Genomic DNA, 18,702 nt, shown 5'->3' with positions numbered 1-18,702 from the left:
GTATCAGGGGCGCCTGCAGGATTTTATTCAAAGGTACGCACATATCTAGCACCACCCTGCCTCATCATCCTTTATTCTTATTTCAATCTCAAAAAACACTGATGCTTGCTGTCAAAGGCTTCATTATTTAAGGGCATTGTCGCGAGTGAGTTCAAGAGTTCACACTTAGCTGATAATCAATAAATCGTATTTGGCATGCTGTCCCGGGAGAGAGCCCTGAGCTCGTAATATCCTCGAGCCCGGGGCTCCCTCCCGTTAGAAGGGCGAGAGGGGAATTCGAGGTCAGGTGGGTCTCGAGAACTCCCCTGCTTGTCACCGTGAGAAGTGTAAACTCAGGTTGTATTGGGTGATAATTTGTTTTAGTCGATTGGCTATGGTTATGTTTTTGGACGGTGGGAGGAAACCGGGGAACCCGGGGAAAACCCACGCGAACACGGGGAGAACATGTAAACTCCACACAGAAACACCAACCAGCCCGATGGGTTGGACCGGCGGTGTTCTTGCTGTGAGGCAACAGTGCTAGCCACTGGGTTGTAAGGGGTGTATTGTAAGAATGAGGATGTCTGCTTATTTGAATAGTTCAAAACACCTTGAATGTTAGTGGTTTCATGCGAGGAGGCTCCACAAAGCCTGTTTTGTATTGCAATTGGCTTACAATACATATTTTAAAGTTCTAACCTCACATATCATACAAAATAAGGGCTCTTTTTTGACGGTCCATGCGCAGAGAGCAAAACGCAGGGCGGAAACGCTTTCAGGGCGTGTCAGGCCGCGTTTTTGCTAATTTAAGGACGGGAAATCTGCCTTGCGCCCGGCGCATGGTCTAAAAGGGTTGAGTTTATTTTCTTAATGAGTTATAGGTGTGTTTTGAGAATAAACCAATCAGAGTCTCATCTCCCATTCCCTTTAAGAGTCAGCTGCATCACGCCAAGAGCGCATTCGCTATTTACAGGACGCAAAGTAAGTCTAAGTGGAAAAACTTAGCATTTCACAAGCAAACAGTTAACAGTTTATTTACAGAAAACAGTTAAACAGAGCATCTACTGCATGAGAATGAGAGATAATGGAACTACTTTCACATTCGCTCTTGGATAGGGAAACCTTTACACACAGACATCAATTAGTCTATAAATAATTAATTTTGTTTGTTAAGCGCATATATTCGTTTCAAAACTAAATTCAGTTCTAATTTCCAGCAAACGATTAAATGAACAATAATAACGAAGTGTGCTCATAAACCTGAGTTATATCCTAAAACACATGCTGTGCCCCATATGGTCTAAAACCTGACAGGTGGGCAAATCTAAGCTTGTTTTTAATAAAACAAATATAAATATGGATATAATAAATAATACTGCTAATAATAATAACTTTATACAAAAGTAAATTGTTATGAATGAACTGAAAAAGCCTCCCGAGATGAAGAAGACATAAAAGCAGTGATTTTTCATATTTATGTAGGCTAGAAAATAATATGTTTTGTAATATTTTAATCCTTTATATTTATATCCTATATCTATTCTTATTATATCCTATATATATCCTTAATATTTATATTTTTTCATATGTAAAGATATTTGCCCTTTGCTCTCTTGTGTGTATTAAGCAGTGTGTAAACGAGGCGCAACTCTGCGCTGGAGTTTAGACCGGGTTTGTTTTGGTCTAATGAAAAATCTATTATAGTTTCTCAAAATAGCAACGCGCCAGCGGTCCGCCTCAGAACGCCTCCCTTTTTAGAGCAGAACACCTATGGGCGCACATATGAGCGCTAATGCATTTGCTATTTAAACAGCGTAGCGCAACGCCTCAAAACCACTCTTGCGCCAAGCTTAAACTACCAAAAGACTATTGCGCCGCGCCTTACGCCACACTGCGCCGGATGTATGATAGGGCCCTATATGTCGTTGTTTAGTTGCTTTTTGTTATTTTTAGACAGATTGTTTTCAATGTTTGATTATATGTCTGTACTATGAGCTAGCGTTTTGAGGCGGAAGAAACATACGTTGCAAAAAATGCATTTCTTACTTAAAGTTTTAATCTTGTTTCTAGTCCGAATCCAAGAAGCATTTTCTAGACAACCAAAAAAAGTTTTGTTTTACCAAAATATATGCCAAAAATAAGCAAGTTTTTCTTTAAAATAAGCAAAATAATCTGACAATGGGGTAAGCTAAATAATCTTCTTTTTCATTTTTTAAATTATTATTTCGCGTACCCCATTGGCAGATTATTTAGCCTTTTTTAACTTAAAACTTTCGACTCGTTATTTCTTAAAACAAGCCATTATGTTTTGCTTGTCTGAAAAAAAATGCTTTTATTAATATTTTTAGATATTTGGACTAGAAACAAGACTAAAACTCATCAGTAAGAAAGCTTTTTTTTGCAGTGTACTGAGCTATTATTTATTTTGATGCATGAAAACAGAAGCTGCATTCATGAATCAATTAGTGTAGTTTAATCAGAATCAGAGCTTTATTGACAGATATGTTTACACAGCATGTTCAATTTTGACAAATGTATGTACAGTGTTACTTTATACAATATTGTATGTAATTAATAGTAATTGTGTGTTTTGTAGGAGTACAAGGTGTCGAGTTTTGAGCAAAGGCTAATGAGTGAGATTGAGTTTCGTTTGGAGAGGACTCCGGTGGAGGAGTCGGACGATGAAGTTCAACATGATGAAATTCCCACCGGAAAATGCATCGCGCCCATTTTTGACAAGAAACTCAAGCACTTCAGGGCTGTGGAAGGGATTCCCGTCACATTCACATGTAAAGTTGTGGGAATTCCTATTCCTAAAGTGAGTTTTTAAAGTACACATGGAATCAGAACTAACCACATCGATTTTGTTAGCTCACATTGCTAGTTTTGTGCTGAACAATTCATCTGTGCATGTCATTAAGAAACAAAAAACTGTCTCCCCTTGTAATCTTTAATTGAAATATGAAAATGCACTTCCGGTTTGTTTTCAGTTAAATTCTCAGATTAAGTCTGTCTGAGGTAGTGGGCGTGGCTAACATACTTAACCACGCCCCTCCCGCTGTCAGGTTTGTCAGCAAACAGAAATAGAGAGGAGGACGAGGAGTCTGTTAGGCTGTAACAAATCTCCCCAAACGTTTTCCCCCATCTTTCTGAATAAAACGCCTACTTTACTACATCCAATCAGCTCGCAGTAGAAAAAAACAAGCCACGCCCACTGTTTGCTCATTCAATATTCAGTTTCTCTAGGAACTGCATCACAATATGAACAAAATAATGGTCACAGCTTCCAGTTCATGCCAGACTTTAACAGGAGGTGGTTATTATACTATTAGTGTCAGGGTTGGTGAGGGGAAATGGGGAAAAAGGAGCGAGGACTCAAGTGCAGGGAAATGGAGAATTGATTAAATAATAAAAAATAAAAAAAAATGCAAATAAACTACCCCGAGAGGGAAAACATTAACAAAACAAATACATGCACAAACAAACTGGACTGGGCAGGCTGGCAAGGATCGGGACTGGAAACACGACAGGACAAGACTTCAAACGACGACATGTGATGACGAACTGGCACAGGACAGCAAACATGAGGGGTTAATAATCTGTAGGAAATTAACACAAACAGATTAACATAATTAACTAATAATGGGTTAACAAGGAGGGTGGGACAAGACAATAGACGGGAGAGTGCATGACACAAAGAGACAACACAAGCCATGCACTTACATAAAACAAGACTAGAACACGCAGCCAATGAGAGAACTCGTTAACCAATCGTTCATAACACCTGTAAACAAGCACCACGTGCTAAACACAACACCAACAGAAGACTGAACGAAAGACACGAGTACACGGTAAATGAAAACACTCGCCGTGCACTCACACACGCAGCGTGCATGTTTCATCCCAGCGCCGACCAAAACTGAAACCAACTAGACTGAGACGCTGGGAATGAAACACCACGCTGCAGACAGACGAAAACACAAACATGAGTACAAGAGTGCGCATGTCTGAGGCACACAGAGCCCGCGCGGCCGCATCAAGCAGCACACAGAGACACACAATGACAGAAACAGGACGAGACAGAGCTAGTGTCCGAGCTCTGCCACCAAAACAAAAATTTACAAGACCAGAGTGGCAGAACCCTGACAATTAGATGCATCAAATGTCTAAACACGTCTTTGTTTAGGTTCAAGTTGTTGCTGCAGATGAATTATAACAAGGAAATGTGATTTAAATATCTTACAGTTAGCTAGATATTAATAATATATAATAATATGATAACTAATATAATAATAATAATATACAATTTAAATAATTATATAAATAATAATATAATAATTAATATATAATTTCTAAAAACAAATTCAATTTATTTTGCCACAATGACAATACATAATATTTTTATTTATTTTGCAAGATACTAGTATTAAGCTTTATTCAGTAGCATTCAGTAGTATTAAGCCATTTTTATTCCAGCCAAACTAAAACAATTAAGACCAGAGGAAAAATATAATATGAAATACTGTAAAAAATGTCCTTGCAGTGGGAAATATTTAATAAATAGATTTAAAAAATTCACAGCAGGGTGAATCATTTGTTCTTCAGCTATAAGTATATAAGTATGTCCAAACCTGTTAATGGACTTTTATTTTGTAATTTCCTCCCAGGTGTACTGGTTTAAGGATGGAAAGCAGATTTTGAAGAAGAACGAGCACTACAGGAAAATCAGAGAGGGAGATGGGACGTGCTCTTTACACATAGAAACCGTCACAAATGATGATGACGGCAATTATACAGTCATGGCAGCAAATCCACAGGTAAAAACAAGCACCATCAGAAACACTAGCTGCGTCCCAAATCGCATACTTATGCACTATTCTACGCCATTTTGTTGTATAAATAGTGTAAGTAGTGTGTTCACACTGAAAACTCTAAAAATAATAAGAGCACTTTAATTACCCGGATGATGCACTCATTCAGCCGCTAAAATGAAGTGTGGAATGATGGACACTTCACGCACTCAACGACCACAGGTTTGCTTACGTAGCGGAAGGGGCGGAGCTATCGGATGCACATGTTGAATAACTTTATTTATTTTGGATTGTGAAAGCAAAATTCTCCTACGAGAGTGATTATAGCGCCTCACGATGGTGAATGCGGCAATACTCAGGGCAGGTATTATTTGATAATTCGGTCGTTTATTTCACTGATTTGGCAACCGTCAAACGTCATCAGGGAAACGGTTTGAATTTCCGCTTAGTAAAAAACATTAGTGTGCCATTTGGGACACCACTACATACATATACTATCCTGTTGAGTGTGTAAGTGCATAAGTACATAGTGCATGAGTGCATAGTGTATAGTGTGCCATTTGGGACGCAGCTACAGTCTTTAAAAAAAGAGCTTTTTTACTGGCCATTAGATAAAAACACTAGAGCGTTTGCCCTCTATATGTATGAAATTTCACTCTAAATGGTCTAAAAAAAGGTCTTAAATTTGACTTGAAACCTGCAGAAAGCTGTTTTTACGTCCACAGGGTCGAATAAGCTGCTCTGGCCATCTGATTGTCCAGACGGGACCTGTGCGAAACCGTCCTGTGGTTCACTCTCAGAGGTGAGTTTTGCTCAGGTTTGAAGGGATAGTTCACCCAAAAATCAAAACGTACACATTATCTACCCTCCCTCAAGTGCTTTCAGCCCTTCATGAGTTTCTTTCTTCTGTCAAACACAAAGGAAGACATTTGATTCATTTATATTCATTAATTTTCCTTCTGCTTAGTCCCGCATTCATCAGGGGTTGCCACAGCATAATGAACCACCAACTATTCCAGGATATGTTTTATGCAGTGTATTCCCTTCCAGCCAAACACTTATACACACACTCATACACTATGGCCAATTTAGTATGTTAAGTTCCCCTATAGCACATGTGTTTGGACTGTGGGGGAAACCCACACCAACACATGGAGAACATGCAAACTCCACAAAGAAATGCCAACTGACCCAGTCGGGACTCGAACCAGCGTTGTTCTTGCTTTGAGGTGACAGTGCTAACTAGAGGTCTGACCTGACCAGATTTCTGCGGCGCAGGAATAAATTTCCGGATAAAGTGCGGGAGCGGTCGGTAACGGGTTTAATTTGGGACGGGAGCGGGCTGTCTAGCAATATCGCTCCCGACTCCCGAGCGAGCGAGCACGCGTATGTATGTGTGTAAATGAAATTAGCTTGTTTGTTGCTGTGTTTGTGTGTATGTGTGTGAGTGCGCACGCGCGAATAAGAGGTGTGTGTGTGTGTGTGTGTGTGTGCGCATGCGCGAATGACACAGAGAGAGAGCTTTGCCTGTGTTGTGTGCTTGGTGCTTATGTGTGTGTGTTTGTGCACGTGCGCGCGAATGAGAGAGAGAGAGGTTTGCCTGTGTGTGTGCTTGGTGCTTATGTGTGTGTGTGTGTGTTAGTGCACGCGCGTGTGCGCGAATGAGAGAGAGCTTTGCCTGTGTGTGTGTGTGTGTGTGTGTGTGTGTGTGTGTGTGTGTGTGTGTGTGTGTGTGTGTGTTAGTGCATGCGCGCGAATGAGAGAGAGAGAGCTTTGCCTGTGTGTGTGTGTGCTTGGTGTGTGTGTGTGTGTGTGTGTGTGTGTGTGTGTGTGTGTGTGTGTGTGTGTGTGTGTGTGTGTGTGTGTGTGTGTGTGTGTGTTAGTGTTAGTGCGCGCGCGCGAATGATAGAGAGAGAGCTTTGTCTGTGTGTGTGTGCTTGGGTTCGGGCTAAAACCTTGCAGGTGTGGGCGAGAGCGGGATTCAAAATTTTGTCCCGCGCAGATCTCTAGTGCTAACCACTGAGCCCTCATTTATATTTCACAATAATTAACACATTTCACAATAATTAACAATTGTTGTTAATAATTAAAAATGGTTATAAATCGGTCACCATTGACATCAATAACAGATAAAACTAAATAAATTCTTTTTGTGTGCTTCATCTAAAACTCCACATCTATAATCCTCTTAGTCTATGCTGACATTATCTTCATTATCTTGGCTAATGGACAGACGGCTGCTTCTCACTCAGGGCTGCTGTTTATGCTAATGAGGGAGAGATGGACACTAGTGGGCGGGGCTTTCCCCCTCTGATGACACGTACAAAAATCAAACTGTTATTATTAACAAATAAAAATAGAATGAATTGTTGTTTACCTTTAGAGGCTGGTTATTTTCACACACTGCTGCCACACAGCTGTGTTTAAACCCCGTATAAAGGTGACTTTTAGGTGATAGCTGCTCTTTTGATCTTATATTTCTGCTGTAACTCCTCATGTATTTCCTCAGGGTGCGAGCGCGTGTACAGGAAGTGGAGGGAGAGCCGACTCAAGAGCGTTTCTTCCGTCCGCACTTCCTGCAGGCTCCAGGAGACATGTTGGCTCATGAGGGACGCCTCTGTAGGCTGGACTGCAAGGTACTGCGTGATCTAAAGCTAAGCATCTAGTGCTGTGCAGTTACAATTACAATTAATCACATCCAAAATAAAAGTTTGTATTTGTGTATGTGTGTTTACAGTGTATAGTTTTTGCATATTAATGTGTGTAATGATTATGCATTTATATACACTCAAATAAAAAAAAAAGAAAATAAATATAATTTATATAATATATTTTAAATATTCATTCATTCATTTTCTTTTCGGCTTAGTCCCTTTATTAATCAGTGGTCGTTACAGCGGAATGAACCACCAACTTATCCAGCATATGTTTTACACAGTGGATGCCCTTCAAGCTGCAACCCATCACTGGGAAACCATACACTATCATTCTCACACACACACATACGCTACAGGCAATTTAGCCTACCTACCTCAGCTCAGTTGGCGTTTCTGTGTGGAGTTTGCATGTTCTCCCTGCGTTAGCGTGGGTTTTCTCCGGGTGCTCCGGTTTCCCCCACGGTCCAAACACATGTGATACATGTGAATTGGGTAGGCTAAATTGTCCGTAGTGTATGAGTGTTTGTGGATGTTTCCCAGAGATGGGAGAGATGCAGTGGGCATCCGCTGCGTAAAAACGTGCTGGATAAGTTGGCGGTTCATTCCGCTGTGGTGACCCCGGATTAATAAAGGGACTAAGTTGACAGGAAAATGAATGAATGAATATACAGTTGAAGTCAGAATTATTAGACCGCTTGTTTATTTTTTCCCCAATTTCTGTTTAACGGAGAGCAGATTTCTTCAACACATTTCTAATCATAATCATTTTAATAACTCATCTCTAATAACTGATTTATTTTATCTTTGTCATAATGAAAGTAAATGATATTTGACTACATATTCTTCAAGACACTTCTATACAGCTTAAAGTGACATTTAAAGGCTTCACTAGGTTAATTGGGTTAACTAGGCAGGTTAGGGTAATTAGGCAAGTTATTGTATAATGATGGTTTGTTCTGTAGACAGTCGAGAAAAAATATAGCTTAAAGGGGCTAATAATTTTGACCTTAAAATGGTGTTTAAAAAATTAATAACTGCTTTTATTCTAGCCGAAATAAAACAAATAAGACTTTATCCAGAGACATCAGACATGCTGTGAAAATTTCCTTGCTCTGTTAAACATCATTTAGAAAATAATTTAAACATAAGAAAAAAAATTCAAATGGGACTAATAATTCTGACTTCAACTGTATATATTATGGAGAAAGTCTTGTTTCTTTTAGTTTGGCTGGAATAAAAAATCTTTTTTAAAAATTAAAAACTGCTGGGAACAATATTATTTGCCTACTTATGTGCTATTTGACTTGCTGAATAATCCATATCTAATCATTATTATAATACTGCACAGGAACGTTTAATTGTGGATAAGCCCACTCATTTTTAATAGAGTTCCTGTGCTCGTCTGCTGCCCCTGATGGCACTTGTGTTTAAACAGCCTTTCATCTCATTTTACACTTTTTTTAACACTCGTTTTAACTAAACTAATGCTGAAATCTATTTAACTGACCATGTTTTAATTAAATTACATTATCAATACTGTGAAAGTAACCAAATGGAAAATAGCCACATCAACCTTTCACCGGAAGTTTATCAGTGGCTGAAAATCACTAGCCGTTCATATACAGTTGAAGTCAAAATTATTTGCCCGCCTCAGATAGATTCAGGAATTTTTCACAGTACTTCCTATAATATTTTTTCTTCTGGAGAAAGTCTTGTTTTTTTTATTTCGGCTAGAATAAAAGCAGTTTTTAATTGTTTTTAAAGCCATTTTAAGGTCAATAATATTAAGCACCTTAAGCTATATTAGTTTTGGATTGTCTCCAGAACAAACCACTGTTATACAATGACTTGCCGAATTACCCTAACTTTACCCTAATTAACATAGTTAAGCCTTCTTGTTACTGTCAGGGATGTCTGTATAAAGAACCCAAAAGCAGAAGAGTTCGATTCAATCGTGTTTTTTTAATAAAATAAGCAATAAGAAAGTGACTCAGCATTTGCTGAGATCACAGAGGAGATTAATAAAAAAAAAATAAACTGACAACCGGACCACAGGCAATGTTCAACAATACAGGAAAAATACCAACAAAACTTAGTAGCACCACATGAAAAAGAAAAATCAGGATTAAATTAGGGCTAAATTTCAATCAAAAAAAAAAGTTAGTCTTTGGTCCAGGCCTGGTAATGCAGGAGAAGGGCAATGGCAACGCAAAAGATCAACTCTCCAGTAGGGCAGACCAAATCTGGAATGGCTCCAGGGAACTGGACAGAGAACACGATGATAATACAACAGACCGACAAGAAGGCTGTAAGAAACCCAACACTCTGGCAAAAGGAGAAGCGAAACACCCTCAGATATAGGAGCAGCAATTAGCAGAAATGAAAGGCAGCTGGGAGTAACATATGAGGCTACTAATTGTTAAAGGCGATCAGCTGAGTGAAGTTACACAGCAATTTGGAGACAAATTATAATGTTGTCAGTAAGGAAAGATAGAAAACGCTGTCAGAAAAGAAAGAGGGCAAAGTTCAAAGACGGGTTCTGACAGTTACATTTTATTATGTGCTGTCATCATGGCAATGAGAAAATAAACCAGTTATTATAAATAATTTATTAAAACTATTACGATTAGAAATGTGTTGCACAAAAATCTTCTCTCCGTTAAACAGAAATTGGTTAAAAAAATATACAAGGGAGCTAATAATTCAGGAGGGCTAATAATACATAACTCATTGGATTATGGAAAGTGTGCATAAGTTGCAGTGATATGTTTTGTGTGTTTAGGTGAGTGGACTGCCTCATCCGGAGATCATGTGGCTTCTGAACGGGAAGCCTATTTATCCAGACGTAACTCACCGGATGCTGGTGCGAGAAAACGGGATCCATTCTCTGGTGATTGACCCTCTGACGCAAGCGGATGACGGGACGTACACATGCATCGCCTCTAATAAAGCCGGACAGAGCTCATTCTGCCTCCAGCTCAAAGTCGTGGGTGAGACTCTTTACATTTCAAAAATATCAGGCTTTGGTGAATCATAATAGACCCTTTTCACAAGACAAGGTGCATTTAAAGTACACATGAAATCAAAACTAACCATATTGTTTAACTTATTTAGTCAGCTCACATTGCTAGTTTTGTTCTGAACAATTCATCTGTCATTAAGAAGAAAAAGTGTTTGCTCTTGTAATCTAAAATTAAAGTCTGAAAATGTTTGTTTCCAGTTAAATTCTCAGATTAGGTCTGTCTCGGGTATTGGGCGTGGCTACCAACCTTAACCACGCCCCTTTAGCTGTCAGTTTAGACAACAAACAGAAATGGTGAGCAGAAGGAGTCTGTTAGGCTGTAATAACTTTCCCTAAACCCCTTTCTCCATCTTTCTGAATGAATCTCCTACTTTACCACATCCAATCAGCTCGCAGTAAAACTAACAAGCCACGCCCACTGTTTTCTTATTTAATATTCTCTAGGAACTGCATCACACTATCATACTACAAAAAAAATAAATAAAAAATGGTCACAGCTTCTGGTTCATGCAGACTTTAAGGCCGAGTTTTCATAATTGATCATTTCATAATTTTCATAATTGTCGGATTGCTGTTATTTTCACACTGCATGACTATATACAGTAGAAGTCAGAATTATTTGCCCCCATTTGAATTTTTTTTTCTTTTTGAAATATTTTCCAAATGATGTTTAACAGAGCAAGGACATTTTCACAGTATGTCTGATAATATTTTGTCTTCTGGAGAAAGTCTGATTTGCTTTATTTCGGCTAGAATAAAAGCAGTTTTTAATTGTTTATGAATCATTTTAAGGTCAAAATTATTAGCCCCTTTAAGCAATTTTTTTTTAGTCTACAGAACAAACCATCATTATACAATAACTTGCCTAATTACCCTAACCTGCCTAGTTAACCTAATTAACCTAGTTAAGCCTTTAAATGTCACTTTAAGCAATTTATGCTATTTTAAAGCTATTTTAAGCTTTAACTATTATGATTAGAAATGCGTTGAAATAATCTTTTTTCACAGAAATTGGGGGGGGGACAAACAAACAGGGGGGGCTGGGCTAATAATTCTGATTTCAACTGTAGGTGTTCAATTGCTGTTGTGTTCATACTGCACAGTGAATTATTTTTAGCTAAGAACTATTTTAGATTTTTTAACAATTGTGTGAGTTTCGATTCTTGAATCTTTTAATTTTAAATTACATTTTTTGACATTTTATTCTCATCTTATCATATTTTGTTCAACCTTTTTTGTTTAAGAAAAAACATGTTTTTCTTACTTGTTGTAATAGGCTTAATCAGAAGTATGGAAATAATTGCAATGAAAAGTCTATATAAAAAAAGTGCTATAAGTGGTGTCCAAAAGTCAACCATCTGAATCTGAATATATTTTTAGAATGTGCAACATTGTAGAATTAGTTTTGTTGAATGTAGTCAAGCTTGAACACATCAGATCTTAAAAAACTCCAGCTTGAAATGAACAAAGTTATGAGCATGAGATGTTTTATCCTGGTCTGCTTGTCAAACACTGAGAAGATGAATTTGACATTTTTTAATGTTTCTCTTGATTTTTCCCGTTTATTAAAAATGTGTTTAATCTTTTTTCCTCACAACATATTAATTCTGGTGTACTAGTTTTTAAACAGTAATCTTAAAGTCCCTAGGAACTGAAAATTGCAATCCTTTTTTTTTTTTCGTATTGTGACGCAGTTCCTAGTGAAACTGAATATTCGATGAGAAAGCAGTGGGCGTGGCTTGCTTTGTCTACTGCAAGCTGATTGGATGTAGTAAAGTAGGCATTTTATTCAGAAAGATGGGGAAAAGGGTTTGGGGAGAGTTATCACAGCCTAACAGACTCCTCCTCCTCCTCCTCACGTTTTCTGTTTGTTGACACAACTGACAGCTGGAGGGGCGTGGTAAAGTATGTTAGCCCCGCCCACTACCTCAGACAGACCTAATCTGAAAATTTAACTGAAAACAAACAGGAAGTGCATTTTCAGATTTTAATTAAAGATTACAAGAGCATATTATTTTATTTGTCTTAATGGCATGCACAGATGAATTGTTCAGCACAAAACTAGCAATGTGAGCTAACGAAATCAATATGCTTAGTTCTGATTTCATGTGTACTTTAAGTTATAATCTCGGTCTGCTTGTAATAACACAGAGAAGGAGATGAAGGCAGCTCCTCGTTTTGTGGAGAAATTGCAGAACACTGGGATTGCGGAGGGCGCTGCAGTGCGGCTGGAGTGCAGAGTTGCAGGGATGCCACAACCCGTCATTTACTGGAAAAAAGACAACGACACCATCCCTCACTCCAGAGACAGAGTCAGGTGAGGAGGTGTCACTTTCCACAGCACACACAAACACACAGGCAAAAAGCATTCATTGGATGGCTCAGTGGTTAGCACTGTGATCTCACAGCAAGAAGGTCGCTGGTTCGAGTCTCGGCTGGGTCAGTTAGCATTTCTGTGTGGAGTTTGCATGTTCTCCCCATGTTGGCGTGGGTTTCGTCGGGTGCTCCGGTTTCCCCCACAGTGCAAACACATGCGCTATAGGAGAATTGATGAACCAAATTGGTTGTGTGTGTGTGCGTGCGTGTGTGTGTGAATTTGTGTATGGGTGTTTCCCAGTACTGGGTTGCAGCTGCTAGGGCATCCACTGCGTAAAACATGCTGGAATAGTTGGCGGTTCATTCCACAGTGGCAAGCCCTGATGAATAAGGGACTAAGTTGAAGGAAAATGAATGAATGAATGCTTCTCCTAATTTCAGATTATTTAGCTTGTTTTAAGGAAAGTCACTTAATTTTGACATATTTTGGCACTTAAGTGCAATGGTTACTGGACTAGTGAGCTCATTGAGATGCACCCATCATCATATGACCTGCCCTTATTAGTTTGCTTCGCTCCCATAGATCTCGCATGACCTTTTGGTATAGGAGGGTGGCCAGAAACACTTTTTAGTTGATCTGGGTGATTCTCGTATGCTGTCTTATGCTGCGTTCACACCAGATGCGGAATGCGCGTGAAGCGCAAGTGAATTTACATGTTAAGTCAATGCAAACGCGCGAATAGACATCCTGCGGCGAGATACAAGTGAATGGCGCGACGCGAATGGCGCAGTGCGAATAGTGCTTAATGCGCAAATGGCGCGTTAACCAATCAGAAGCTTGCTCTTGTGGGGGCGGGATTGTGATGTCATCAAACTGGGCTGGGCTCAGTCAGAAGCACCGCTGAAAGCCTCCGTCATCCAGGTTCAGTTTCTGGAGGAGTTTATGAGCTCACAGAGCTGGATGCACCTCTGAAAGGATGTAGTGGACTCAGACACGACCCTAAACGTATCGACGCTGTTCTTCAGTCTTCATTAAGCACATAAACACTGTTATTTTCTTCATAAAATCCATGTTAGCCATTTAGCTACGAAGCTAGAGTCACGGGGCAGACAGAAGCCCTGCCCATCACACGAATCAGCGTCTGTTCTGAAGTGAATTTGACGCGCAAATGAAGGGGATTTGACGCGCGAATAGCGCAATTTATCTACGCGTTCTGCGTGTGGTGTGAACACAGCATTACACATACTGAATTCTGATGCACTAGTACTCACCTCTTGACCAGCTCTATACCCTCACCAGGGTGCTCGAGGGTTCATGGGAGTATGCCCAACCAGTCCACATGTGTTTTGTGGCCTTGGAGCAGGCATTTGATCGTGTCCCTCATGGCATTCTGTGGATGGTGCTCAGGGAGTATGGGGTCAGTGGCGATCTGTTGAGGGCCGTCTCGTCCCTGTATGAACAGAGTAGGAGTCTGGTTCACATTGCCAGCAATAATAATGGACTCCGGCTGGGCTGCCCCTTGTCACCAATTCTATTAATTATTTTTATGGACAGAATTTCAAGAAGCAGGCTTAGGCTGTAAGGGGGTATGGTTAGGGGACCACAGTATTTCATCTTTGTCATTCGCAGATGATGTTGTTTTGTTGGCTTTATTGAACATGGATCTTCAGCATGCACTGGGGCGGTTTGCTACCAAGCGTGACGCGGCTGGGGTGAGAATCAGCACCTCCAAGTCAGAATCCATGGTGCTCCACTGGAAAAAGGGGGTTTGCCATCTCCAGGTTGGAGGAAAGTCCTTACCACGGGTGGAGGAGTTTAAGGCCCCGTTTACATTTACAATTGTTTTCATTTTAAAACGCATAAGTTTTGCTACGGTTACGGCATCCGTCCACACACGTTCTCGAGCGCTGAAAACGGAGCGTTTTGGAAACGCTGGAGAGGCCATTTTCATTCTGAAACGCTGCTGCTCCGTCTCAGTGTGGATGAAAGAAAACAGAGATATCTGAAAACAGAGGCGGGGCTGCTGACATTCGCCTCTCTGATTGGGGCTTTTCCTCATTATTAAGTAGCCTAACACACACAGTTCAGTCCTGAATCCTCTCCTTGTAAGTTTAGACTTCGCAAGTTTGATCAAGACTGCAGTCTCTTCTTCTCAGTTTGATATGGTAAACAGACTATACTGAGGACATGCGTAAATCTTTAAAGGGAACAGTGAACTTTATAACTTTATTCACATTACCTTGGCTACGTTGTTTCACTTTCTCAACAATAAAATGTAAACATGATTTAAGGAACTGCCTATTTTCATTTTAATATTAGCAAGTTAACAGACAGCAGAAATGTTGAGGCGTCGTCCTGCATATATGAGCGTCATCTTCACTGTGTGGATATTTATAACAAAACAGAGCCTATAACTACTGCCTCCTTTCAATTTCAGTGAAAATACGAAACATACCCTCTCTTTTGCTGAATAATCGATAATGGCCATTATAAAAGTATAACACAATAAGTTTATACATTATTGGAAATAAAGGCAAGCGATCAGTCAATATGCAGAATGTACATGGACTGATCATTAACTTATCTTTGCGCTCAGCCAAAACACGTTACCTGAGAACAAGTAATAGATTCCAATGACCAAAGTCAGGGAATATGTCGTTAGATGTAGACAACAAGATGAATAAATATCACGTTTAATAAATATAGTGAGTTTAGATCCAGGGGGAGATGCTTGATGAGAAGTCCGACTAGCAGAGCTCTCATCTAAGTAGATAGGCTGCAGCACTTGCCTGAGAGTGTGTGTGTGTGTGTGTGTGTGGTCACGTGATGTGCGTTTTCAGCGTTTTGGTGTGGACGGAGAGCTGTTCAGAAACGCTGGGTGAAACGCGAGTGTGGACGCGGATTGTTTTCATTCTAAAACGCTGTTTTAAAACTAAAACGCACTAGTGTAAATGGGGCCTGAAGATCTTGGGTTTTTGTTCATGAGTGAGGGAAGGATGGAGCGTGAGACTGACAGGCGGATTGGTGCAGCGGCAGCTGTACTGCGGTTGATGTACCGGTCTGTTGTGGTGAAGAAGGAGCTGAGCCAAAAGGCAAAGCTCTCGATTTACCGGTCAATCTACGTTCCTACATGGTCATGAGCTTTGGGTCATGACTGAAAGGACAAGATCTCGAATACAAGCGGCCGAAATGAGTTTCCTTCGCAGGGTGGCAGAGTGCAGTTTTATGGATAGGGTGAGGAGCTCTGACACCCGGGAGGAGCTCGGAGTAGAGCCGCTGCTCCTCCACATCCAGAGAAGTCAGCTGAGGTGGCTCGGGCATCTGTTTCTGATGTCTCCTGGACGCCTACCTAGGGAGGTGTTCCAGGCATGTCCCAGGGAGGAGGCGACGAGGAAGACCCAGGACACACTGGAGGGACTATGTCTCTCGGCTGGCCTGGGAACGCCTCGGTATCCCCCCAGAGGAGCTGGAGGACATGTCTGTGGAGAGGCAGGTCTGGGGTTCTCCTAATACTGCTGCCCCCGCGACCCGGCCCCGGAAAAGCGGCAGAGAATGAATGAATGAGTGAATAGTACTCACCTCGCATTGTTTTTCACATACTATATAGCCGAGAGGGACGCAATTTCAGACAGTATTATGAACACTCATATTCTGTGTGTTTGATTTCCCAGCATGCATCAGGACACCACAGGTTATGTTTGTCTGCTGATTCAACCGACTAGGAAGGAAGATGCAGGCTGGTACACGGTTTCTGCCAAGAATGAGGCGGGAATCATATCCTGCACTGCCAGACTAGACATCTATGGTGAGTACAGACATCAGATCATTTCAACTTACACTAATCTAAGGCAGCACGGTGGTGCAGTGGGTAGCTCTTTCACCTCACAGCAAGAAGGTCGCTAGTTCGAGCCTCGGCTGGGCCAGTTGGCATTTCTGTGTGGAGTTTGCATGTTCTCCCCATGTTTGCGTCGGTTCCCTCCGGGAGCTCCTGTTTCCCCCACAAGTCCAAACACATGCGCTATAGGAGAATTGATTAACTAAACTGGCCGTAGTATATTAGTGTGTGTAAATGAGAGTGTATGAGTGTTTCCCAGCACTGGGTTGCAGCTGGAAGGGCATCCGCTGCGTTAAACATATGCTGGAATAGTTGGTTCAATCTGCTGGGGTGACCCCTGATGAATAAAGAAGCAAGCTGAAGGGAAATGAATGAATAAATGAAAATAAAACTAACAGAACCATTAATGAAACGAGCTAAAACTAAACCGAAACTTTAAAATAGTATTAAAATAAAAGCTAATTCAAAAATGCTAACCTACAATAACCCTGGTTAATGCTGAATTGAATTAAATGGCTGTTATTTGTGTTCCTCCAGCTCAGTGGCATCAGCACGTTCATCCACCAATGAAGAAGAGCAGTCTGACCGGCAGCCGCTACGCCGCTCTCACAGGTCAAGGGCTGGATATAAAATCAGCTTTCCCTATGAGTGAAAACGGCCCACATGTGCTCTTCAGAGAGCGGGAGAGCGACGAGCTGTAGACCATCAGCCTTTCAGGACATCTACACTGTAAAAATATCCCTAAATTAGCAGTTTTCTGTGTTTTGTGATTTTTTCCCCCCCGTTTGTTTCTGCTTTTGAATTGCTTTATGGGATCTTGATCTTTCTTTCAGTAACTTTTAACATTGAAAAGTGTGACTTTTATGAATGTGTAACTGTGCATTCACACCAAAAGCGGTGAGAGCGTCTAAGGTCGCCCTGGCGACAACGATGTCTGCCTTCAGCTCCGGCGGCGAGAGCATCAAAATTCGCTACATTGATCTCGTATTTAAAGAGGCCGTTGCACAGGCCCGGATTGGCTAATCGGGAGGACCGGGAGAATTCCCGGTAGGCCGGTCCGTTTTTTGGCCGCGAGGGCCGGTGTCCCTAGCTCCAGAATCTGTTGCTCTCAGCAGTCACACTTTTTAAATTAATTTATTTATTTACTTGACCACAATCTTCTTATTCATTATTTTACCAGCTCGTTTATCTATTTTCTCTTGGTGATATAACTCAGATGAGTCATCACTCAATGTACAGCTGTTGTGGTCCAGTGGTTAGCATGTTAGGTTACGATGCTACTGACCTGGGTTTGATCCTCGTCTGAGTAATTCATTTATTTTCATTCTTATTGTTAAGACATATAATACTGTTAGGGTTGTTGAACATTTGAAGTTCTAAAGCAGCTGTTTTCTCAAAAAAAGACGTGATCGTGTAATTAGAAACTGAATTGGAAATGACCTTATTTTAATATAGTCAGTCGTGAACTGAGGTGAGCTGGTCTGAGCCTTGAAACTCCAGGGCTGAAAAGGAGTCCCACTCCGGCCCTGCCGTTGCAGCATATCATATCAGTTATATTCCAGCATAAAGCATGCTTTCTAGCGTGAAAATGTTGCGCACTTCTTTAAAAAATGTATTTAACAATGGAAGATCAAGTGTGATGTGGTCTGGCTTTGTTCCACTTAATTATCCAATGTGTCCATATGTCTGAAATATCCTGAAGCAGCAATACTGTTTTGTACGGTCGCATAAGATTCCTGCTTTTTTAAATGAGCAATATCACATGAGTAGCAGTGCGATATGGCTGTATATCGGCACTGGTGGGAGGCGTGCATTTTCGTGCACCTTAGTGCCCCCACCAGTGCCGATATACAGCCATATCGCACTGCTACGAGTGTGATATTGCATTTATACAACAGTTTGACGGCATAATTGTGTATACAAAAACAAAATCAAACATGAAGGCTGCGTCCGAAACCGCATACTTCCATACTATATAGTACGCTAAAATCAGTATGCGAGCTGAGTAATATGTCCAAATTTATAGAATTCGAAAATCAGTATGCGAGAAGTACCCGGATGACTTACTACTTCCGGCGAGA

At 40.7% G+C, this 18,702-nt stretch overlaps 1 protein-coding gene across 5 annotated transcripts in view; it reads left to right on the top strand.

Annotated features, from left to right (window-relative positions):
• The window catches only part of mypn (myopalladin), a 67,025-nt gene extending 48,875 nt beyond the window's left edge, over positions 1-18,150 (top strand). For 3 of the 5 annotated variants that reach the window (XM_068212922.2, XM_073919898.1, XM_073919897.1), the window contains 8 exons: positions 2,576-2,797; positions 4,647-4,796; positions 5,516-5,592; positions 7,300-7,426; positions 10,230-10,437; positions 12,621-12,786; positions 16,458-16,591; positions 17,159-17,367. In XM_068212922.2, coding sequence (XP_068069023.2) covers positions 2,576-2,797; positions 4,647-4,796; positions 5,516-5,592; positions 7,300-7,426; positions 10,230-10,437; positions 12,621-12,786; positions 16,458-16,591; positions 17,159-17,322 — 1,248 coding nt within the window. In that variant the 3' untranslated portion in view covers positions 17,323-17,367. 5 annotated transcript variants of the gene reach the window in all.
• Positions 18,151-18,702: the final 552 nt, after the last annotated feature.

The sequence above is a fragment of the Danio rerio genome, chromosome 13 (genome assembly GCF_049306965.1).
Source record: "Danio rerio strain Tuebingen ecotype United States chromosome 13, GRCz12tu, whole genome shotgun sequence".
Lineage (NCBI taxonomy): Eukaryota > Metazoa > Chordata > Actinopteri > Cypriniformes > Danionidae > Danio > Danio rerio.
This window is presented reverse-complemented; position numbering and strand designations above follow the sequence as displayed.